Genomic DNA, 25130 nt, shown 5'->3' with positions numbered 1-25130 from the left:
TGTTAAGGCACAGCAAATGCCCACAAGCATTTCAGATTACTGTGCTCCTGTATTTATCTTTCCCTTAATACTGAATCCCAAGTTTCGACAAGTGCAAAAAAACTTCATGAAAATATCAACTAGAAGGATTCCACTTTTTAAAAACTTTATGTATTAAACCCGATCAACATAAAAAAATACTTTAGAAGCTACTTTCCATGAGACATGCCTGAACTATTTTAAAAACTGACGTCCTCACAACCTTAGAACATAAGAATCACACAATCACAGAGTGGTTTGGGTTGGAAGGGACCTTACAGACCCTCTAGTCCCAACCCCCTGCCCTGGGCAGGGACACCTCCCACCAGAGCAGGTCGCTCCCAGCCCCATCCAGCCTGGCCTTGAGCCCTGCCAGGGAGGGGGCAGCCACAGCTCCTCTGGGCAGCCTGGGCCAGCGCCTCACCGCCCTCACAGGGAAGGATTTCTTCCCAAGATCTCATCTCAATCTCCCCTCTTTCAGTCTGAAACCGTTACCCCTCATCCCATCCCCACACCCCTGATCCAGAGTCCCTCCCCACCTCTCCTGCAGCCCCTTTCAGCACTGGAAGCCGCTCTAAGGTCTCCCTGGAGCCTTCTCTTCTCCAGGCTGAACACCCCCAGCTCTCCCAGCCTGTCCTCACAGGGAGCTGCTCCAGCCCCTGAGCATCTTCCTGACCCTCCTCTGGCCCCGCTCGAGCAGCTCCGTGTCTGCCTTGTGCTGGGGGCCCCAGAGCTGGACGCAGCCCTGCAGGGGGGTCTCACCAGAGCAGAGCAGAGGGGCACAATCCCCTCCCTCGACCCGCTGGCCACGCTGCTCGGGATGCAGCCCAGGTTGCCGTTGGCTTTCTGGGCTGCCAGCGCCCATTGCTGGGTCATGTCCAGTTCTTCACCCACCAGCACCCCCAAGCCCTTCTCCCCAGGGCTGCTCTCCCCCACTCATCACACACGGCCCAAATCGATTTACACTTTTTTTAAAAAAAAAAGTAGGGTTACAAAAATTCAAGTCAGCAGAAGGGAAAACAGAAAGTATGTGACATCATACCTTACAAACCAAAAAGCAAGTCTAAAGAATAAGTTTAATTGATTTGTGTATCTGAAGACTAAGCAAGGAAGTAACTGGGAGGAGAGTTTCACTGGTTACCCGTTTTAACTGAGAGTTAATTAAAAAGGTAATTCAAGTAACATCCATAAAACTATCTCTAAAACTGCTTTAAGGTTGTTTTTGTCCTATGTATCACCTAGTCTGATTTAAATATATGAACAAAGAAACAGTTTGTTAAAAAAAATAATCACAAGTTTATACTGAAGAGATGAGACACTAATAAAAAAAATAAATAAATCAAGACCACTAGACTAAAATCTTCAAAGTTAACAGAACTAAAATGCGTTGTTATTTTACCTGGGACAGCCCAAACAGGGTTATTGAAATGAAATGGAAGAAATCAGAAAGCTACAAATGTAGTACCTAAATTTGAAAGAAAAATAAAAATAAAAATTAGGTAGCGAGCTGCACTTGAAATAAAAGTAATACTCCTTCTCAGTGTTTTTAGCAGGTTGTATGTTATTCCCCAAACCTTTCCTGGCAAATGAATACAGATTCACAATAGGCACAAAGTGCTTTTATGCAGCTTGATAGATCGATTCATATGAAAATTAAGGTTTGAACAGGTGCTGTTAAAAAACTGCCAAGTAAATGTGGAAACAGGTTCAAAGAAACCAGCTGAAAATCTAGATGCACGCCGGTCTTACAGGCAAGTCTATAGAATAATCTATCCTTCACACCTCACCCAAAGCAACCCGTTACCTTTGATTGCTATTTGAAAATGCTTTCTGAAAATACAGACTGTTACAGCAAGAGAGAATGGCAGAAAATGGACAGAAAACCCAACCGTTTCTCTAGCAGTGAAACTAATGAAGTTTGGTTTCCTACGGTTTACCTTTTGTTCAGTAATTCCTAACCTTTAATCTAGCTGCCTCGACTCCCCCAGGCTAAAAAAGAAGCTCCATTGTTGTAGCAGGACAAAGTCCCCCAGCAGTAAGACTGAGTAATGATGGTGGAGATGACCTTCCATCAGCAAGCTATGAGATCTATAAGCTCGAAGACAGTGCTGGGAGTCCCACCTGAGGTCCCCCTAGCCCAGCCTTCACAGAAATTAGCAGTTACTGAGCAGGAAACAACCCTCTGCCCCCAAAGACGGACTTGACGTCAAGGGCAACATCTAATTTATGACTTTCTTTTGTGTCTGAAGCCTCTCCCCAGCTAGATGTTTGGAGGAAGGGTTCACTATTGCCTTGGTTGCCTAAACTGCTGAGCACCTCTGGCCGCGCTCCAACGACACACTTAAGTATGTGCTTAACTGTTTTGCTGGATGGGAGCCAGTACATTCAGTAACTGGGGAGACCGAGCTCTGCGTCCCAAGTAATACGCTGTTAAAGCCCAAGGACAACATTTATGAAGATGATTTGTCTGATAAATAAATGAAGTGTCCTCTAAGCACAGGAGATTACAACCCTAGCCACGGCAGCACTGATGGTGGCACCGTCATACAGGCCTTTTTACACTCCCTTTGGAGATGCTGCAACAAGGTCTATCGATCTGGGCTTTCTTTTTCGGGTTGTGTGTTTGGTTGTTTGTGTTTGCCTTTTTCTTTTTTTCCTCTCCTTATTCTGCTGTTAACAACACACAGCCCTTCTAAAGGGATGAGAAAGGCTTAGGAAAGCAAGCTTAGCGTAAAACTTCTGCTACTACAGTATCTCATTCTTAAGACTGCTTTGTCCACACAACTAAGTCTCTGGAGAAGCCAAGTCTATTCCAAAACTTTAAGCTTTCTGCCAAAATGAAGAACTACAAGTACCATTTTTTTCGAATCTTAAACCTCTGATTAAAGTTTTATAGCTTGACTCGTACACTGAATTGCTGCTACATGACCATGCACAAGAAAAGAACCTACATCCTAGAGAAGATTAGAAAAAAACAGTAGTTTATTCCACAGCAGAAAATGTCCACTGGCTACTTAAGAAACAGTGGCTGTAAACCAAGTATTTCACATTTCAAATGTCATCTAAGCACTCGAGTGCTCCTCAATGACCATTCCAACGCTCCAGTTTGCCCACATCAGCAAAGCTGCCCCAGTCAGTGTTTCCCGTAGGGAGCATCTCCCATGACAGATCGCAGGGGTTTCATGGAAGTGAAAGAGCCCACATTCAGTTCACGGAAGAAAAGCATTAAAACCAAAAAGCAGAGCACAGCACAGGAAACTTAAGTCTTGCCTAAGAAGAAGAATGCAAAAATGAAGCAAATATATTAATATATCCCGGTCTCTTAATTACGAACTACTGTAGCCTGAAGTATCTAAATTTTCAAGCCTTTGAATTTTGCACAAAACCTTTCAAGTTCTCCACAGGAAGGGCATTCTAAATACATTTAGCCAGAAGACCTTTAAAAAAAAAAAACCCAAACAAAAAACCCAACACACACCACCCTAAAACACCGAAATAAAATTTTCAAATACACAGTTCTTTGAAGAAAATTATTTGTAATTTCAGCCACGAGGAAGGTTTCTCACGTGTGTATCGATGATGAAGAAAAAACAAGCGTAAAGACGTTAATATAACCTTACCTTGGATACCTCTTCTTTTCCACTGTTTTCCTTAATGAACACTTTTTCCAGTTCAGGGCTTATTCCTTCGACGTTACACGGCACACGTGAAACAGTTGATTTTGGCACTGAAATATTTGACAGTGGCATAGGGACTGATCTGGAAATAGAAGCCTAGAAGGTAGAGAGCAACATGATTTCAAGTTGGAAAATGGGATAAAAACAGAAGTCCGAGACCAGCACTAAAAGAAAACTTTAAAAGTAAGAGAGTATGTATTAACATTGCCATCTAGAAGACCATCTTTACTTGGCAAATTTAAATAAGAAGAAAGGCTTGCATAAATCAAAAGCCCCTAAAACCACCTCCATGTAACCCAAAGAAACGTTCTACACTACAAGCACTGCACCGCTTCACTCACCAGTAAGCGGGCAGGTATCTGTACTTTCCAGACGTACAGAATACGCAGTAGGGGGATGGGGAGCACTGGTTTAACTGGGATCCAAAAGGCATTTCGTAACATTCCTAAAGCTTAACCACTCAACTGAAATACTTAATGCACTTCTCTTCTGGTTGGCTTTAGCGAATGAAAAACACAGCATTCGTTCTGAACCTCTGATGTCACTAGCTCACAGCTTTTCAGAACTTTATGTCAAAGGTGTTAAATCATTTTGAGTCTAAGAACCAAGCACGTAAATAAACACAAGTATGGTTTTCAGAAAAACCCTCTACCAACAGGAACCATTCACAGGAGTGCACATACGTTGTGCACAGTCAACCTCAAAAGCTTTACCCTGGCAGCAGCTACACAGATGCACCTACGCTGACAGCCACGAACAGTGTTCACCTCTCAATGTGGTTTTGACTTCTTCACAGCATCACAGGATGCTCAAGACAAAAGGTAAGCACTTTTTTGGGGGGAGTTCTTGCCAGAGGAACCTTGTGGCACAACGTGCAGCTCCAAAGGTGCACGTCGCTTGCGTGGAGGCACCCTCTGACTCCGACAAGACACGCTGCCTGCAGGGCGGCTTCTCACACTGCTGCCAGGGCCGAAACTTTCCCCAGCCTCGTCACAGAACACCTTCTTGAGAAATCAAAACGTGGCACGAGCCACGCCGAAGTGAGCTCCAAGTGCTAAAGAACGGTCCTTCACCTATGTCCTGGGTGGACTTCAGTCTGTGTCAAATTGTTTTGACTGTGACTAGAAATAGTGGCACAGGTACCTGCAACAGCTTGCTTCGAGACGGAAAGCAAAGCCTTTTTCTGTGCAAAAGGTAGCGGGATCCTTCGTTACAGATGCATAAGAGTTTCAGGAAGAGTAACCATTTCCTATATCTCTTCATCACAAAAATCAGGTTTTAACCATGAGATTTTATCCAAAGAGAAGGAGGAACATAAAGGATCAGCCACCGTGGCTCAGCCTCTTCTTTCTGAAACACCAGCTATTTAAAAAGGCCGCCAGGAAATACAATGACAGAGCCAACATTTCAGGGCTTCAAACAGTGACCTGTTAGTAACATGGGGTCCAGGTTAAGGATCCCCTGTGGGTGAAATTTAATCAGGAATGTCTGCACTGTCAAGGGAGACACGATTCACTGCTTTCTACGAGTGGCTTAAGGTCCATGAAGTCATTGACTGAACCTTGCCTGAGCTTTAGAACTCGTAACTGGGTTTCGATTTCGCCGGCAGTTCACAACGGCCAGAGCGGACACCGCGTGGGGCTTCCTCCGTCACACCCTGCTGAGGATCTGGTTCATGGCCAGGTAATTTGGCCAAAGCTGTTCTTCATAGGTGTCAGCATCTTTGTAATAGGAGAAATAGAGATATATCCAAAGCAAAGGCAAGTTTTCCTAACTTTGTGATACACGGAAACGACCCGAAAACAAAAATTGTCTCAGCCAGGCTAACGTCAAAATGATCAGTTACATTAACGTTTGCCTAAACTCACACATCACTTTGAAAAATGGGTAAGTAATGAGACAACAGAAAACAGAAGCTGTCAGACCAGGAGCCTGAGCTTAACCTCTCAGAGAGGAGGATATTAAATCCATGGACTGACGGCTGGAGAGAAGTCCTGTCATCACAATGCTCGTTGGTACAGAACATGAGCACGGCCATCAACATAGTCTGGACATAATATTTTGCATTCTGAAGATTATGTCTGAGGTTTTACAGTAAGTCACAGTGTCTGGAACAAGAACAGGCTGGTGATGAAAGCAATTTTTCCATTTAGTATGATGGAAATTCTCCAAATACACTGTAACAACTGTACTCTAACACAGCCACAGCCACCACAAACTCTGATGCTAAAAGACAGGACCCTGTGTTAGCAACGATTCTGGACTACCATAACAAGCAAGAGGCAGGTCCTAGACAAAATCATGAAGAAAAAGACTTTTATCCTGTAGCTTGACAGATCCTGTAGTCAGCCAGAATGGGGTACTGTGGCAAGCATCAGCTTGATTTCAGTCGAGTTTAAATTCAAGGTGAATTACTGCTTTCTTTTTAGAAAGTAAACACCACAGTATTGGTTTTTTCCTGCCAATCCAAACTACTTATTACAAGGTACTTTCTTTTCCTTTCTTTTCTATTTTTGTTTTTTCTAACCAGCTCAGACGAAATTGAGTTGTGAAACTGGTAAGCAAGCACAGAGGAGCAGAAACTTTTGAAAGTGTACCACAAAAGTTAGCCTTGGAACCAAGTTAAGTATCCCTGGAAACACAGTGCTGTCTGGCCACGCTCAGAATTTTTACAGCATCTTAACCTATTTTAGTTGCCATCCTGCTGCAACCCTTCTTTCTTTTATTACACCACACACCCCTACTAGATAATTTTCAGGGAAAATGCAATGGTATCAGGTTGTTCAGCACGTCAGCGTGCCACCCAAGAATAGAAGCAGAAGAAAGGTGGGAAGAAACAGCAGACTAGTCACCCAACGCTGACAGGGCAGGAGGCTGTTAATAACAGCAACTCTCTACTTACCTGAGTCTGACTGATTGCTATGTGGTTGCCATGGAGAGGCGACTGACGTTCCTTCTCTTTACTGTGACGACTGCTCTGCTTACTGCGCTGAAGCTGCTGCCTCAGTTTGGCAATCTGCTGGAAAGAAGTTCAGGTGGAGTGACAGTGAGTTATCGAGTGGAGAACTGCTCAGATCTCCACACAGAAAGGGAATCGCAGACGTCCAAAGTCCTCCTTGGAGGATTTCACCAGCGTAGGGGATTGCCTTCCCTTGAAGCACGAGCATTAAACCCTCTTTCTGCTTATTAGATACTTCCTCCAACGTATCTGCCCTATTTCCCAACCCGAATATGACAGCAGGCTTAATGTAATTACTAAACTTCATTCACAAACAAGCACAGTAACAACCGATGCAAACAAAAGTAGTCAGAATGACGAGTTGTAGCAGTTTCTGGCCGGTAACTGGTTTAAACTGGGGACTCTGAAGCCTACTACAGTTTACTTCATTTGATCTCAAAGCAAACCAAATTTTCCAGTGATAATTCATCATAAAAGCATTTCACAAACAACTGGCAATCAATATGCACTGCTCATCTTGGGGAACTTATTTAATATATTTAACAGCATTTCCCTGCAGGCTAAATTATCACAGATTCCTTCAGGCAGACAGAGTTATCTTTTCTGCTGTCAGCTGCGAAGATGTCTAATCAAAAGTTACACATTTTAAAGGTCAAATGCAACTAAAGCCATTATCCATTTGACCTGCTCCTTAGCAAGAAACCAAAGAATTTAATTTGGGTATTCCTCCACTTATTTATTCCCCCTGGACAATTTCTACATGAACAGGAGTATTTACCTCTGTAAGCACTGTCTCAGAAGTTCAGACTATGTGCAAATTCACACAACAGGCACAGACACTTCCTTAAGACAGGGTCATTTTTTCCTTTGGGCTCAAGTCCCACTCCTCCTCAGGCTCAGCACACTGGCGTATAAGGCCAAGCACGCACGGCTCCTTTTCATTTTTAACTCAGCTAGAGGTACAATTCTGAAAAAGCTGAAGGGCAAGCAAGGAGGAGTGAATGCACACGGAATTCATGTTTCAAAGAACTTCATCAGCTGGCAAGTAACCTCTCTTTCTGAGTGACAGCTTACACGCACTCCGTGGTTAACTCCAAGTAGTTAAATATATCGCTGGTGCTCCTGCAAAGCAGCTCCGTGGCAGAGAACCACTTCACGTCGCTCTTCGCAGCGTCAGAGACGACAGCGCTTGGCTTGGCGAGAGGTTTGGATGGAGCTTTGCTCCAGGCTGTGGGCTTTTCTTTTGGCGATGTTTCTGGTATCGCTCAGGAAAGAAGCGTCCACCTTGAAGGCTTCGTATCAAGTCTTGCCGCAGCTCGTCACCCATGCTCAGAGCACTGCTACTCAGAAATGGCTGAATACTTTGATCTTTCAACAACAGACAAACAGCTCAGGCTTCCAAAAGGGTCTGTGTGTAGAATACATCGAGAAAGACAGAGCCCTCACACGACTGAGTTTCTAACACAGACGAGCTAGATTGAGAGAACTGGCAAGACTAATTTCTGGATGAAAGGGGCAACTCAGGCACCACGTTGGAAGAAACTTTGAAGGAGGCCAAAGAGATGCTTCAACTCTACAAAAAAAAAAAGATTTGTCTAGAACTTCCCCATTCTGCCTGTAGGAGTAATGGCAATTAGGAGACCGAGCTCCATAGAGACAGGAAAAAGCAAACGGGTTATCAGTCTGGTAACTACAAATACATCTATAAAGACTGATGTCTTACATCAGAATGCTGGAGAATGGGAAGAACAGGGAAATAATCTTCATCTTCCCCTTCAAAAAACGACTTTAAAATAGAAGAGAAAAATGATGGTCAGCTCAGAAGACAGCTGTGGACTGACATGGCTGGCTGCAGGAATAACCAGAAAGCAGGGAGAGCGCTGCACATCAACCCTCCATTTCTGCTGCCTCTCCTTGATGCTGTGCGCTCCCTCCTCGTTGAAAAGTTAAATATCCTATTTTTTTTTTTTTTTAAATGAAATCTGGCTTTGAGCTTTCCTCAGAAGCACGCTATATAAAAAAAAAAGACCTATACAGTTCCACCTCAGAGATCCAGCTGACTGATTTCTGTCACAAACAGCTTGCAAATCTTTAAGAACATAACCTCTCACTGTCAAATTTGGACAGTGAAAGCATTAAATGGGAGAGCGTTGATAAGCTGGTATGTCTCTAGGCTGACCAAACCTTGAAGCTCTGACCCCTGGAACCCCAGGTTCTCTCAGCCACCTCAAGAGTATATCTATTTTGGCAGTCAATAGGTTCTTGATAGTAAAGAAAAGGCTTCTTGGGTCACTGGGGAGAAAGAGGAAAACTTGTTGAAGACTCTGACTGTGGATCTGGAGCTGATATGATCACTTGAGCCAAACACGCAATGCAGTGAAGATAGATGTGCCTTCTCAGCTCATCTGTCCTTCGCCCCGAATCTGAAGGACCCTAGCTTTCCATGATGTGGTAGTTACCATCAGACACACAAAAAAATGAGGATGTAAGGATAGGCATATAAAAAGGAATCTGCCATTTCTTATTCATCCTCCAGCCACGGAAGACAGAGGCTGGCCAGCGTGGACAACCCAGCTACGGAGCAGCCACGCTAAGCGGGCAGCAGCACCGAGTGCACGGACAGAAGAATCCTCCCAACTAAATGACGCTCCATCTCTTCACCAAGGGGAGTCCACAGTGAATCTACCACACGCTAAAGCTAATCCTGAAATCCCAATCGCTTTTTTTTCCTCCTACAAGATTAGCTTTTTATTGCCAATTATTTTCCATCTCAAACTCAAATAAAGCCTCTACAGGAAGAGGTAGCTGCGCTAGCTTCCTAGAGGTTTATCTTCACCTTCTTCCTAAGCAGCAGAGAAGCACAACCAGAGCATCAAACAGAACCAAAGCGAGCTGCAGACAGGTATGAGGTACACTAATCCACGGAAAACAGGTATAATTCGTGTAGTGAGGACAGAGCCTGAAACATACGCCTTGATGGCCCCTGTCTTACCAAAAGATCTCAAAGGAGCTGCAGATCCTGTCTCTCGGGCACTTGCCTGACGCAACTACAGGCTAGGGGATTTGCTGTGCAAAGAACATGGTGCCAAGTGATTGGTATCAGGGAAACACATACTTGAAGATCCAGCCATTGCGCTGGTGTAAATATACTCTGACACTGAACTCCACTCAGGGCAGTGACAGAGATATTTCAGGTAGGAAGATGAGGCGGAAAACGAACAACGTGCTATGCTGGGGGAAAAAAGCTCAGGAACAAAACACTCCACTTTAACCAGGCAGCTAAGACCAGAAAGGGTTTGGGGCACCATTTCCCTCACGTGCCCAAGCACTGAGCACAGAGGTGACTGGGGCATACACAGTCATACTAAGGCACACATGTAAATCACCACAAAAAGATCTAATGTGCGCCCTTTGAAGCGGCCAGTTGTTGAAGACATTAAAAGCCTTAGCCTTGAACATATGTGCGCTTAGATCCAGAAAATGTGACAATGATTTTAGTATGTCAACTCAAATGCTCTCCCTGTCTTACCTAGCTTCAAGACAGGCAGAAAGTTTTCATTATACAATATCGGTATTTTCTTAAGAGGATACAGATGAAAATAATAATAAAAAAATTAAAAAACATCAAGGAATTCCTCAAGGAATAAATGCAATTTGAAGCCTACTTCCAATGTCCAGATACAATTATTTAAAATTATTTTGCTACTAAACATATATGGTAGTAAATGTCAAAGTACATCCTTTAATTCACATTTGGCAGGTACTCTCACGTGACTGTACGGCAGGGAGTAACACAAAGCACACATCTGTGCACATTTCAAAAAAAATTAAGAAAGTTTCCAGCCCTTCCTCTTCCAGTGACTGCTGACGTACCAGAAAGACTCTTTTCTTCACGTACTTCAAAGTCATTTATTAAAAACAAACTAACAACAAACAAAACCCCAAGAAAACACAGAGATCAGTGCATCGTAACAGTAATAAACCTACATTAGGCCATTCAAGACAAACTTGCAGTTTGGCTGTGATGGTTCACTGTCATAGGGCCAACTATGAGATGACCATGAAAGATTATTGAACAAAAAGTTAGGGAAAACCCCTATGTTTCTTGCTTGCTGAATACTTTTACAGCTAGAAGTGTACTTGAAATAATTATGAATCCTGTCTACACCACTTGTCATATGCATGTGCACTAATACAGCTAATGGCACAAACCTGAGAAATAAGCAAATTAGGTCAGTTCTTTTCAACACCGGAAGAATCCGAGTATTCTGGTAATTTTTCATTTGAAGAGACCTGGATGCAGACTACTAATACAAAGGAACGTGTCACGTCTCACCATTCCTGACCAAACGCTCTTTAATATTTACCGGTCAGTGGGTTCTGTTCCTACAGACCAGGCTCCACAACAGGGTAACGTCCCACTGCTGAATGAGCCACGAACTCCCTATTAATGAGAGCGAGCTCCAACTCATCCATGAACCACTTGTCACTGAACAAGTTAACCAGTAGGTCAAAGAGCAAAACAAGCACTAGAAAGTCACCCGAAACCTTTGAATCCGAACTTTCAGCTGGTATGTGAAAGCACACAAAAAGCACAAGCTCTCATATTCAATTCTCTTTTATTCCCAAGTCCTTTTCAAGCCCTCTGTTAGAGCAAAAGGGACCTTCCAACGCGGGGTTGCTGGTGTCAGTGTAGCGGATAGAGCACACAGAGGTGCTTAAGGGAAGGGACAATCAGCTGTCTGGAATACATCATTAAAAACCTACACAAACTGAAAATTCTCTGTTTTAAATCCTGGGTTTTTTCCAGTTCTGAGTCAATTCCAGTTCAGGGTAAGCAATAACTAAAGTTGTCCCTATCCGACTTCATCAGAATTTCAAACTAACTATTCAGGTTGAAAGGGAAAAACCACCAGTGGCTCAAACCACTACTTGGTACGCGCCCAGTACAAAGACCGATAGCAATCTTCGTCTCCTAGTCAAGACGTGCACCTATTAAAATGATGTTAAAGCAGTCAGGCATCACCTTACAACGTTATAACCAAGACTTCGTAAAAACAAGCAGTAGAACCCTTCAGAATTGGGAAAAAAAAGTAAATTTTCTTAGGAGGTGATAAAAACCATACACACTATCATTACAAAGTTCATACCGAGAGCTGAGGAGATTTAAACCTTTTAATAGACGCCCTACAAGAACACAAGCATTGCCTATTTCACTGCTAGACAGATTCAATCCTGACACTCACCTCTTTCAATTCAAGTGCAGAATAATTTTCAGCTACCCAAAGTGAACCATTTTAATGTGGTAATAGAGAATTAATTTGCTTGCTTGAGATCTTAAGTCTATACACTCACTTTCAGGCTTTCAAAATGTAAATCTTTCAAAAAGAGTTCCCAGTTGTGTTAAATAAATGCATTTAGTTGTAATAGTTCTCAAGCTAACCAAGGAAAAAACAATTCTTTTACACTTAAAAGCACATTCAACCTTCTTTTATCAAAACCAACTAAAACCATGCATACTAGGATTCGTCTAGTTTACAGTATCAACATGATAAAAAACACATGCTAGAAATCATTCCATTAACTGCTGGAACAAGGGAACATGAGCCCAAACTGCCAAGGCAAGCCAAGGAAACGGCAAGCAGCCATCCACTTGGTGATGGTCGACCGCCATGGGAAACGACTCAAAATGCCGAGCAGAACTGCTGTTACCGATGTCACCCGTAACAAACGCAGCTGCCCCGGAGAGGTGATGCTTTTATTTCCAGTAGTTAAGCTCTTGCTTTCAGCTGCCTACAGCTTTGTCAAATTTTCCCTGAAGTCTACCATGCAACATTCAGTTCTCCTACCCCCTTCCCTTCTGAGCCTTCAGTACAAGCATTAGAGTTGTTTTAAGAATCAAGATGAAAGGGAGGATGGAAATCATTTTATCATTCAGTGTCCTAAAACACATTATCGTTGCTTTTTACTTGGGAAGCTCTGCTGTCCAACGCTTTGCAAGAAAAAGCCAAACATTTCTCCAGAAGCCCTTTATGCTGGGAACATGCCTCTTGGAAAAATCTTTACATTTGGTGAAATATAGCAAAAATTTCAGTTTGCACATGTTCAAGAAAGAGATCTGGAACTGGCAGCTACATTTGCCAGTAATTCTGTCTCTCGTGGGCTTTACGGTTTGAATAGAACTGCCCCAGGGAATTTCTCCTTCCAGAAACCACGGGTCACTGGGGCACAAAGAAACGGCGGACACAGGTATCGTTGGTATTGAACAAACGCTTAACACCCACCACACAGTAGCCAGACAGAGAAGCTGGAAGTAGGACTTACAGGTGAGGGAAAGAAAAAGAAAGGGATAAAAAAAGCCAAACGATAGAGAGGACAGGTAAGGAGCTGGAAGGTAACTGGGTAAGAGCTCCAGTAAGGGAAGATGGACGAGAACCAGACGGGTAACACACACAGAACGTCACTGGGACTATGACCCTGGGAACTAGAAAAGGCAGGGAAACTGGTTTGAGAAGCTGGAGAAAGGAAAACAGAGGAAGGGGAAGAACCATAAGCTGGAGAAGACAAGGGCAGGTTTTGGGGTGAACAACCATTACAAAATTCGGACAGAAACAATTCCCCTTCCACACACCCCATTTTTCTCCATCACTGTGTTCTATCAGAAAGGAACCACGAAAGACACCGGCCACAGGTTTCTTATCTTTCCCTTGTGGTCAGCCCATGAAGAGGACGGCAGCCTAGCACAAGGGATCACTGCTATCAAATGGCAGAGACTTGCTGAAGGTTTCACTGTCACCAACAGTCACAGCCCTGTGGGGAAGAAAAGCTGCTTGCTGCAGAACTTGATAGGGAAGCGCCAGAAGACGGAGGATGGTCCCTCAGCAAACGCAAGCAAGCGATATCCTGGAAATACAGATGCTATTCCTGCCCCTGCTACAATGTCTTTGTGCTGGGAGGTCGTGTTTAAGCCAAAACTTTTCAAAATTTCCACCCTAAGTTCTGGGCACTTAATGGGTGCTTCTGAGTGCTTCTTCACAGCTGCAGATGAAGCCACCCAGGCAACTGAAGGCCCACGCACTAATAAATCAGCTCCGATGGGTTTCATAACAGGCATCAATGAGATGGGAACAGACGACCCACTTTGGATTGACCTCGCTTTGGCCCAGGTCCTCATCTTTAAAAATGAGGCTATTGCCACCACTAGAATGTAACATTATTCCTTATTTGTCAAATCTGATTTCAAAATCCAAGTAATTAAACTTACATCACTCCTTTCGACAACTATTTTTCCTATCAATGAATGTCCAGAAGAGGACTATATATTGCCAGTAACATCCTCTCCTCAAATAACCTACACATTTCTTCTCATTTTTGGAAGTCCTATTAAACAGGGAGCCAGGAGAGAGGATGGAAAAAGCCCAGGGTATCAGGGAACAGTCCCAGCCCATGAGAACATGCTGTAAAATTCACTTCCTAAAGAGAAAGGTGTAGCTCTTCAAGAGAGGCTGCACCCTTCCCAACAGGGGCACGAGGCTGACTGCAGGCCAGTTATTAGGTACTGGCCAGAGCCAGAGTTACATGAACTCTGGACAGAATGAAGTTCACTGCGACAAAACCTGAAATACCGTCATTTCAGCTGGGCTGAAACGGTCAGGAGAACATTTTACTGTATCGACTTTCTCATGATGCAAATCCACGTTACTTTTGGCGGGTTCTTTCTAGTTGCAACTGTAGTCTACAGCAAAATACACATGATTAAAGAGCATTTCAGGTAATCATACCACTACTGCATCAACACTTACCATCCTTTTCCACTTGCAAAAGTGATGCTCTCTCTACCTCCGCCCTAAAACTTGAACAGAACTTCTAGACAAGAATAGGCTCACGTACCAACTTACACTTTGTCTCCTTCAGGAGAGCGGTGTTAAAAAGATCAGAAAGCTCCCTAAGGTAACTCTGAGCAGGAAAATTAGTAAGCAACAACAGGCTGGTTCCTCAGCCCTCGCTCTGGCCACGGTGTAGCAGGGAGGGAGGAAATCCAACAGGCGTAAAGCAACAACCACTCTTGAAACAGCTCTTACGCTGAGGTAAAGCTTGTTTCAAAAGCAACAGAGGGGAGGGAAAGGGTGCAGTTTTCCTGGACTGCAGACAGGGATTACAAAAACGTCTTGGGCCCATCAAAACTCAAAAGGCTCCACTGTGCAAAACTTCTCACCTCTTTTAGTTGATCAGCACTTCCCCATGACGCTGAGCGCTGATGTGATCTCTTTTCTGCTCCTTCTTCAGCCCAACAGCTAGGTGTCTAGAGGGGGAAAAAAAATATATATATACATATACTGTACCAAATTTTCCAGATAAGAAAAAATTTTGGCACAAATTATTGCTTTCCTCTTTCTGCAGTGTCAGAGTTCAGGCATTATACATGAGGAATAAATTTCAGAATCTGATATGCAGCAGTAATAATCTCAATAAATGAAAAAAAAAAAAACAAACTATATAGAAAACTAAGGCTTTGTAAACCTGCAGTTACAAAGGCTGAGGACAACGCACACTACTGAAGGAGGAGTTGGAGGCCTGACAATTACAAAAAAGCCTCACCTGGCTACTCCCATCTGCATTTTGGCATCCATTTCTAGTTTTCGCTCAGTGGACAGTTTGGAAAACCACAAGATTTAAAAAAAAAAACAACAACCCACCATACAAACAAACTCAGAGACCAAAAGCCAGGACTCGCTTCTCCCATCCGCCTGCCTTAATCACCGGGCCATACAGCCGGTTCCTTCTGGCTAACGCTGACCTGACAGAGAGTTTTGACACACCGTTTATTATTTTTGGCACCGACCTACGTGGGCAGCAGAACAGTGACAGGGGGGCCTTTTCCAGCCTCATCTGCAGGAGGGGACCGCCCTTGGGTGCAGGAGCTATGAAGTTAAACCCCAAAGACTGAGAAAGGCCTGGAAGCCAGAGCTCAACTCCTGTCTCATTCACCACAAGACCGTTACAACAACCGAGGGTCTCCACCAGCACTTCTCAACAAAAGAGCCACCGGCTGCCCGAGGAGCAACGGGGACATCTAAAACCCAGGGGGTAGGAACCGCACAAACCTCAGGGCTACCAGCACATGCACAAATTTGTGAAAAGGAAAACAAAAAGCTTTTTCAAACACTTTTTTCCCCAACAACTCCCACGAGCACTACGGAGAGCGGGCGCTATACCTTCGTCATCACAGCATCACAGGGCCGACGGCCCAGCCCCTAGCTCTGCAGCGCTAATATTCACTGTGCTAAGTCACCGTGGGTGCACAAGCCCACGTATCCCACTTGTGTCTTCTGCCAGCCCTGTGCTTTCCATGGTTTTGGTGGGGTTTTGTTTTTTGGGTTTTTTTTGTTGTTTTTTTTTTTCTTTTTCCCCGTTATTTTTACGCCACCAAGAATACTTCCACCAAAGGCCCAGAAAGCTCTGTGGGCAGATTAGAAAGCAAAATGAAAAAAAAAAAATCAGTAAGAATTTTTGCTGCATGTTCCCAAGAAAGAAAAAAAACGAGTCTCTATAAAAGTTAGGGTTGTGTGTATTTATTATATGACTCCCGTTGTGTGGGTCTGGGGACGAATCCAGAAGATAACGTGGTCATGAAAAAAGACAAAATAAAGAAATATCAAGAGCAAAGAGTTAATACAGCCATAGAATTATGAGGGAAACATGGGAGTCCCTCAGGCAGGCAGCCCACGGCCCTCGTCACCCAAAGCAGAGCCTCTGCCACACGCACGCTACCCGCGTGAGCATTCGCTCACTCCGCATTTTAGCGGAGCCGTGTTCTAAATCATTACTTGTTCCTGCAGACCGGGTGCTTGCCACCTCCCTGAAATTTGTGTGAAAGACGTTGTGTTGCTTTTAATTTTTTTTTTTTTTTTTTACAACGCTGAAAAGGCCTGTAGATTTGTAAAAAACTAGAGGAAACAGGGCGGGGTGGGACACAATTTGCGCCTTTCTCAAAATCATGGGCTTTCACAATCTATTATGATTTACTTTCCAATTTAAATGGCTCTTTTCTTGAAGTATTTTACTATATCCCAAGTACAACTGGAACCATACTCTCATACAAACTCAGAAAAACATCAATGCAAAGAGAATTCTTTCAAAATTTGTCTTTCAAAGAGTGTTTCCCGAGTACAAAACTGTTCTATAGCGTGAGGAACAACTCCAGGATGAAGCAGAAACAGGCATTTCAGGTGCTTAAATAGTTACCTTAGTGCAGGAGGGTGTACCAGGGATCACTACAGGCTCACAGCCTTTCAACTACAGCTTAATAAACAGCGCAGAAGAGACACGGAGTGTCTAAAAAGCGAAAGTGAGTTTCTCAAAACTATTAAAAAACCCCCAACAAAACAAAAACCCGCATGTAGAAAGCAAGAGCTTGCCTGTATTTAATAAACACAGATAGCGATCCAGATAGCAAGGACAAAAACCAAACTAACAGCAACACCCTGAAGAACTGTTTCGACAACACTGGTGACTGTTAGTAGAGAGAGGTGGGAATCCTTATACTGCAGTTGATTTCATCAGAAATCAAAAGTAACAAACACAAACCAGCCATTCAGTTAATACTAAATTTTGTACTTTCTTGAATATGCTTTTTGACACTCTCTTCCGCTCAAATACTAATCTCCCTTGAGACAAGGATGGCACAGTTGCTTTCAATCTCTGGTGAACCAAGTCAAGTCACAACCTTTCAAAATATACGTATGAGTATCAGTGTACGGGGGGCAGACTATGTCGTGTCCCTCAATTTTATTTGCAGTATTAGATTACAAATACTATATGATGTTCCTAGCACAGTACCGAAGTCAGGCAATGTTATACTAATGTGCTATTTATATTCAGATGGGGGAAAATAATGAAGGTTAAAAAATAGCACAATATAAGCAGTTACTAGAATATTATAGCAAGCCAGTCTTCCTCAAGCCCTAGCAACTGCTGCTTACAATATATTGTAACCCACATTATATGAAGATAAGTTTTGGGTTTGTAACCCAAAACCCTTATATTCAAGCAAAAGCTTTTTAAAAACAAAACAAAGAACGCCATCCTTGCCACATTCAAACACAAATTCTGCTTTTGTTAGTTTAGCTCATGTACGAGCGCCTCATATCTCACTTGGATGTTGTAATTTGTGTCACAAATAAGACGGGGCTGTACAGCGCCCTTGATAGGCCACATTTCATGAAAATTGTTTTCCCATCTTTATTTACAGCTTCTACAAAACAGGCTTATCTGTGGAAGCTTTCATTTGAAGCTGCCAGTGTACTTCCCATGTGTAAAACATATTAAAAAAAAATAATGGAAGTAAAAAAGTAACTCAAAGCTGTATTGAAAGAAAAATTTCTGAATCACAATAGACGAAACCAAATTGCTGCATGTCAAGTCAGAAACACAGTAAGAGAGGTCAGAGGCACTACCTGTGAAACCAGTAATATTTCAGAGCTGAAGCAAATTTACAGCATCACTGACGGATGAACCGAACTTCATGAAACCGAAGGATTGTTCCTGCAAGTCTATATTCAGAAACTAAGGCTTAAAACATTTTAGGAGGAGAACCTTGAAAACATAAAGTAGCACATGCTGCAGCTTCAAGAGGAGGATCGCTGATATTTCAAAACATGAAGGGTCGTGGTCCCGGTTTCAGTTGACCCAACGCTTAAAGCACGCGCGCGGGATGGGACACGCTGAGAACACCACATCTGGTTGCTCTCCTCAGTCTTAATGTAAATCACAATTACTATTGTTCTAACTCACCCAACCTTGCAGAGATTAGCATTTCTTCCAACGTGGATGGTAATTCTGCCTTGCTTTTCCACCCATGTCAGGGATATACACCTACATTCTTTCCACTTCATTTAGATCAGAACGACTGCATGGAGTACAAACCTACCTAAACCTAAAATAAGACTGAATTGCTCTAAATATCTCACATTTTATTGCCAGCCCTTAGCTCTAATTACTATATCTAGCCTGCATTCCAGCTGAACTACACTGGGGGATGGGTGCCAAGATTAAGAACATAAGACCAGGGGAAGCAGTAACGTTTTTGGACTTCCACATTCAACAGAAACGCAACGACAGCACTAGAAGATAAAGCCTGATGAGTCTTCAGGTGTTTCTAAAGCAACCACAGCCCTTCTACAAATCTCGCAGAAAGAAGTGGCCTAAAGAGTTGGAAGTTAGTTTGACTATAGGTGGTGACTCCTCTTAAACATCAGACAGGTAAAGTCAGAACGATAAATTCATAGTTATATGACCCATCTCTTCTTACTTGTCCCTTCCACCCAAAGTACATTATTAAAATATGCCACGAAAGCAACGATAACCAATACACCAATGAAAAAGCTTCATGGAATTGAGCCTCCTGCTTTATTTCTATGTTAGCTTTTAAGCAACAAAATCTCTACCCAAAAGAAAACAAAACATTGCTCAGGTGACTAAGGAGAGCTAAGTACATTAAAGCCTGACACCCCCCCCCCCCCCCAAGAACAACAAAAACATATTTTAGCCAAGAATTCCCGTTTAATAACTCTGCATTACTCTTTAGGTTGGAGAGAAGTAAAAATTCTGAAAGACGTCTTGCAAACTTTCGGCATTTCCATTCGGGTAACTCGTAATCACCATACACAATGAAAAAGGCATATCCAGACATATTGGAATCCAGTCTGAGTTGTCAACACGGGGTGGGAAATCACTGAATCCTATTCTACTTGGTCATTTGTTCTTTTCTTTGTATTATTTAGATTGAGAAAGATTACACAGATGAACTTTAACCTGCAATACCTTTGTTACAACATCAACATCACACGTTTATCCCTAACCTCTCCTGCTTCTTAATTTTATAAAAATATTTGAAATTATTTAGCTACTGCCAAATAATTACATTAATAAACTATGACAATTATCCAAACATTTCTGAAGATTCTGAGGTTAGGGATAACCATGTCAACATTCCTTACACTAGGAAAGGGGAAACTTACATACAGGAGAAGCACCCAAAATTGCTCCACCAGTGCTCCCAACAGAGACACAACATGGGGAAGGAAGCTACACCGAGTTCTAAAGGACCTTAATGTAAAGTCCAAATTTTAGCGAAAAGGCGAGGGAAGGAGGACAGCGGAGGAACTTGGGAAGGGGATCACAAAGCGTATCAACACGTGTAACAACTTGCTGTAACAGTAAGCTCCCCCCAGCATTTCTGAAACACTAGAAACACCACGAAACAAAACGGTGTGCCTTCGATTCCCCAAAACTCGCTGCCCCTTAACGCTCAGCTCGCTGTATGCACACACACACGTGCAGACACGGACATAAACGCAGGCAGAATTCGGAGAACGGTGTAAAAGTCCCAACGCACAGTGTCACCCTGTATTTTTCCAAAAGCAAACACGACAACCTCACTTCTCTTCTGTGTTTTCAGTCAAAACACTTGAGGTGGGCAAGAGGGACACAGAAATGTGAACTAGAGTTACTATTCTCCAAGATGCAACAGAAACTAAACCAAAAGAAATTCCATTTCCTCTACATAAATAATAAGATACTACTGATTTCTTTATTTAAAATTCCGGTTTAATTTCAGAGAAAGAAGAAATATTTTATTCATGAACACTCTACACGTTCAAAGAACTTAAGTGGGAAACAAGGATGTGGAATAAAACTCATTAAAGGTTCATCTGATCACGGTGAAGACCAGCATTTGACTTTTTTTTTTTTAAATACAAGAATTCTAAGAACCATGGAACAGCCATAATCACCACCTTCACAAAACTCCACAAAATTTGGATTTTAAATTAATACTTAATTAGGGACAAAAAGTACCCTTGAAAAAGAAATAATTATTCCACCTACAACGCAAGTTACACTGACAGCATTGTTCATGAGTTAGAAGTAAAACAAGAGATAATTTATTCTCTAGTGAAACATGCTTATACAAAAAAAATGGTTTATTGATTTTCATTATCTTGTTTTTATTTATTTTGTTTGTTACCATCTTCTGCTCTGCTAAACTGTCAAGTGTCATTATTTTTAGCTACTGTAAACTATATGAACTCCCATGAGTTAAACCGTTACTTAGTCAACAAACACGAAGTAGCAGAAGTGCTTGTGCTCAGGCAAAGAGCAAGGTTTTAATTTAATTTAACTTAATTTGCCATGCAGGCAGCCTATCAACGACTTAGAACTCATCCTTAGTTCTTGAAATTAGATATACTTCAAACTACACACAGCTCAAACGACAAAAAAACCCCACACAACCAAAACGTAACTCACGTCTGTATTTTACGACCATCTCCAAGCCTCCCTAGTGAAATGTTTTATTTTAAATGAACCGGAATTCACTGTGCCAATCGCTGTGCTTGTTACATTTCACGTGTTCATATAGTCCTGAGTGGTCAAGACAGACATTTTTCAACTCAACACTGCTAAATGCTTGGTTCTTACATAATTTGAATAAAAAGATCTAATTCCTTGTTAGGTGATACCCACACAAATCCGAACCATTAGACTTCCCTGCCCTTACCCCTTGGAAATAATACTTCAGCTTGTAACAACGCAGTACTGCCTCTCCTCTTCGATTATGCTGAAAAGGTAAAACCTTTTTTTTTTTCCCCCCTCCCTGAGCTTTGTTTCCGAACGAGGCAAAGGGTGGCAGCCAACAGGTCAAATAACCTAAACACTTACTGGAGCTCACTAGCAAAGCACTTTTACTGCCAAATGCCGGGAGCTCAAATATTTATAGAACAAGTTTGTTTCTCTTTTCTGTAACTAGTGAAAAGGTTTGTTTGTGAATGTTTAAATACTTGAAATTTTCTGTTCATAGGGGTATTTGCAAAGTTTGGTATGGATCTATGGTTTAAGAGGGGGCTTAAGAAAAACAGTAACCACAAAGCGTGCTACCAAAAATCTCCTGAATGGGAACTGCGGTTTTGAAACAGAAGGGCTTTCAAGGCACAGTACTGTGAAAGGAAGGCACCTTGGAAGTAAACCCAGGATTAAGAGCTTTTTAGGTAGGTCTTTCGTGACAGTAAAGATGACTGCTGCTGCTCCTTTTCTTGCCAAAACTGGCTGGCTGGTTTCAAAATGAATGAGGAGGACATGAAGGCAGTATTTTCTTAAAACAGTCCCACCACAGTTTCTGAAAGTTTCCTTGACCAATTTTAAGCATCAGATTCCCAAATTCATTAAACAGGATTTCTGGAATGTACAGACAGGTCTTTTTTTTTTAATTTTCTAAGCATTCTGTGCTTATCCTTCCCCCCTCAGGATGGCAGGGGAGGGCATGGGATTCCTGCATCGTGTTACAGTACATTTTAGAGAGATGTGGGAAATCATTTATACATTCTAACTTGTCCTGAGAAACTCAGTACGACACAAAAGACTATCAATTTACAGAGGTGCTGTGTTTGCTCTAAGCAATGGTGGTGGAATGGGTGACTAGTACACTGCAAGTCAGCAGGAACTAACCAAAACCTACACACCTACAGACGATGTCATGACAGAAAACCCCTTGATATTTTAAAGGTATCACATGCTTTGTGACAACAGAAGCTTCCGTTAAAAACAATTCTTCACGGCAAAACAAAGTTAGAAGCAAACGGTAAGATGTCAAAAGTATCATTTTGCTTTGCAGGACACCCATGGTAACAACGGACCAGAATCACGGCACAAAGAGAGAGAAAACTGATTTAACAACCATCCCTACGTGGCCTGTAGAAGGAAAACACAACCAAAGAGATAGTTTCTTCTAGTCTCCAATTTAGTTCAGAACACAAACTCAGATGACTTACTCCATACCCTAATAACGCTACTGAAAAACCAAGAATGCAGCTCCTTTGCTAATAAATTGGGGTTTTTTTAGAATTATATATTTCTTTGCATGTTTGATAGTGATCATCTTTGTGGGCAACAAGCTCCACCATGAGGGGGAAACCAGGCAAGAACCAACATTCACCTTTCCAGCCAAGGAGCACTACGAATGCCACGGCAGCCTACCTGCCAGAGGTTCCTGCTAAGGACAGAGCCCCGAGGAGGGCCCAAGGGTTACCACAAGGGTATCAGGTCGCAAGTAATCTCAGTAGCCTTCCCTTCATAGCTGGTAGCAACGCTCTCGTTCTGATGTCTGACTTCGAGAGGCAACTCTTCCAGCAAAGTGGTTTCATTTGTCTGTCTTGCTGCTGGGCAGCAGAGGAGACACCTCAAGACCATATTGCACACTTACCCCCAGTTTCCTCCTCTTGATTTCCCCTCTAGTGACACGCAGATCCATTCTTCCTAACAGTAACCTCTCTCTTTCTCCCCCTCGCACACATAAATACGCTTTTGGAGAAGATTTAGTAAAATCTTTAGTTTGTCAGCCACTACTATTATGGAATCTTTTATTTTAAAATAACACTCAGCACAATGTTGAATATAGCAGCTTCAAAATAAACCAGATACAAGGCTGAGAATGAAATCTGCTCATTTAGCCTCAACAGATCTGCCCACATACAGAAAGTTATTTTTAACAACTAAAAGCATAAAAATATTATCTGTCGCATACCATGTTACTGAATCGACACTGATTTAAAAAAACACTACTGTACCCTTTTTTTAGGGCTTCATATTTACAATAAAGTTAAGTGAATCCACATTTGTTTGGAATTAAGTTGAGCTAAAATTCCAGATCAAGTGATAAAAGTATCATCAGGAAGACATCAATTACATGAAACATCTCTGTTGTCTTGTTTTACAGCTTTTTACCTGAGTAGATTTATCTTTCATACATGAAGGGTAGTGTACGTGGGGATCACGTGGCCACTGTCCTGTGAGGTAAGGTCCTGTTATTGTGTCCAAAGAAGAAGTTCGCCTTATGGTACCAGAAGTTCTGATTTGCTGGGATTTTGGCCTGTCCACTGTAGAAAACCAGAACAAAAATCAACAAAAAAGTCAGGCTAAATTTGATGCGAAATGCTAAATTTGATGTGAAATGTTAAAAGCTAGCTATGACACACAATGGCAAGAACACATCAGAAACCTTCATCTGAAAAGAATGCCATCACATCAAAGCAATACATTCAGACAACGAAGAAAAAAAAATACAAAAGGGAAAACTTAACAGTTACAAAGAACAACAACGCTTGAAGTGTTCATACCTGCAAAGAACTGGGCTACTTACGCGGTACACTTTCATCAACAAAAAAAAGAGTGAATTTAAACAGTGCGATGATGCAACTCAGGAAAGCCAGACACACAGAAACAGAAACTATAACGTCATATTAGTGGTGGGTTAATGTGTTGGTTTTTTTTAAGCCAGCTGGCTTAGCTTTCTTAATACTAGAACACAAATCATGACAAAAATTACGATTCTCAAGAGGATGCACACCCGAGTTCCTGCTCTCGTGTACATCATTCCGTATCGTTCACAGGATCCCACTAACTGATGGAGCGTGACTCTGCGTTTCCCTCCGACAGAGCCCAGGTCAAGGCAGCCACCACGTTTGTCCTCACCCACCCCAGCACCTGCCCTCTTCGACTCCTCCCTGCCCTCCCCTCCCCACACCCCCGGACCACGCAGCACCGTTCCCCGCGTTTCGTTCGGGGAGCAGAGCGCAGGGTGACTCGCGAGGCCGATGCGGGACAAAACAGTTTTACAGCACGCGCTCTGGCTCACCCTGCTCGGTCCTTCAGGCAAAATTGCCTTTTCTAGACTTCGCACGAGCCGACCCAAGCCCTACATTACAGCACCTCTCCATTTCGCTCACCCCTACGCTAAAAGACGTTTGGCAGCACGGTTACCTTCTGCCCGTGACCCACCAAGCCCCCACTCGCTGCTCAGGACTTGAGAGCAGACCCGTTGGCACGCTTCTGAGCCCCAGCACGGCCACTGACCTCCACGGGCATTTTCTCTCTGTGTATCATCTAGAACTGCTGGATCCCAAAAGGCAGGCTCCATCCTCAGTGTCTTACAGAGCACTCAGCACAGCAGCTAGGGTATAGCTCGCACGCTCATAGTGCGATATATGAACACGATAATGTTAAACCAGACCACTTTAGAGAAACGCAGAGCTGCCGAAACACTTCATTAGCTACTCATTTTAGGCAAAGAGTTCTAAATAACACCACGAATTGGAAGCGTGAGAGTATACCATGCTGCCTTTGTATAATGCAATTGTTTTGACTGCCTCGCCCCTACAATTTCCAACTATCTATCCTCACGGGACTCCAGTTGTGACCAATTTGCACTTTAAGAAAGATTTTTGAACTATTAAAGAAGCCAGAAATCCAAACTAAAGGTGACAAATTTTAAACATGAAACCAGTATTTACATTTGTGCTGAAACACAAGCGCACCCAAAGGCTGGGTACCTACAAAGCATTCCCCCAGCCGTCACTGTCACGCCGTGGCACTACGCAGCCCGAGTTTTGAAAATTTCTCCAAAAGCTCTGTTCATTCAATATATA

The 25130-nt window shown here is 42.7% G+C and overlaps 1 protein-coding gene across 1 annotated transcript in view; it reads right to left on the bottom strand.

Annotated features, from left to right (window-relative positions):
• GLCCI1 (glucocorticoid induced 1) overlaps positions 1-25130 on the bottom strand; it is a 53396-nt gene that overhangs the window by 9818 nt on the left and 18448 nt on the right. Inside the window, exons 2-5 of the mRNA XM_086467748.1 lie at positions 23431-23582; positions 14870-14956; positions 6598-6714; positions 3639-3791 (exon numbers count right to left, since the gene is read on the bottom strand). Of these exons, the coding sequence (XP_086323874.1) occupies positions 3639-3791; positions 6598-6714; positions 14870-14956; positions 23431-23582 (509 nt within the window). The remainder of the gene's footprint in view (positions 1-3638; positions 3792-6597; positions 6715-14869; positions 14957-23430; positions 23583-25130) is intronic.

This window comes from Leptosomus discolor, chromosome 7 (genome assembly GCF_034619465.1).
Source record: "Leptosomus discolor isolate bLepDis1 chromosome 7, bLepDis1.hap2, whole genome shotgun sequence".
Lineage (NCBI taxonomy): Eukaryota > Metazoa > Chordata > Aves > Leptosomiformes > Leptosomidae > Leptosomus > Leptosomus discolor.
Note: the sequence above shows the minus strand (reverse complement) of the source record. Positions and strands in the feature narration are given on the sequence as shown.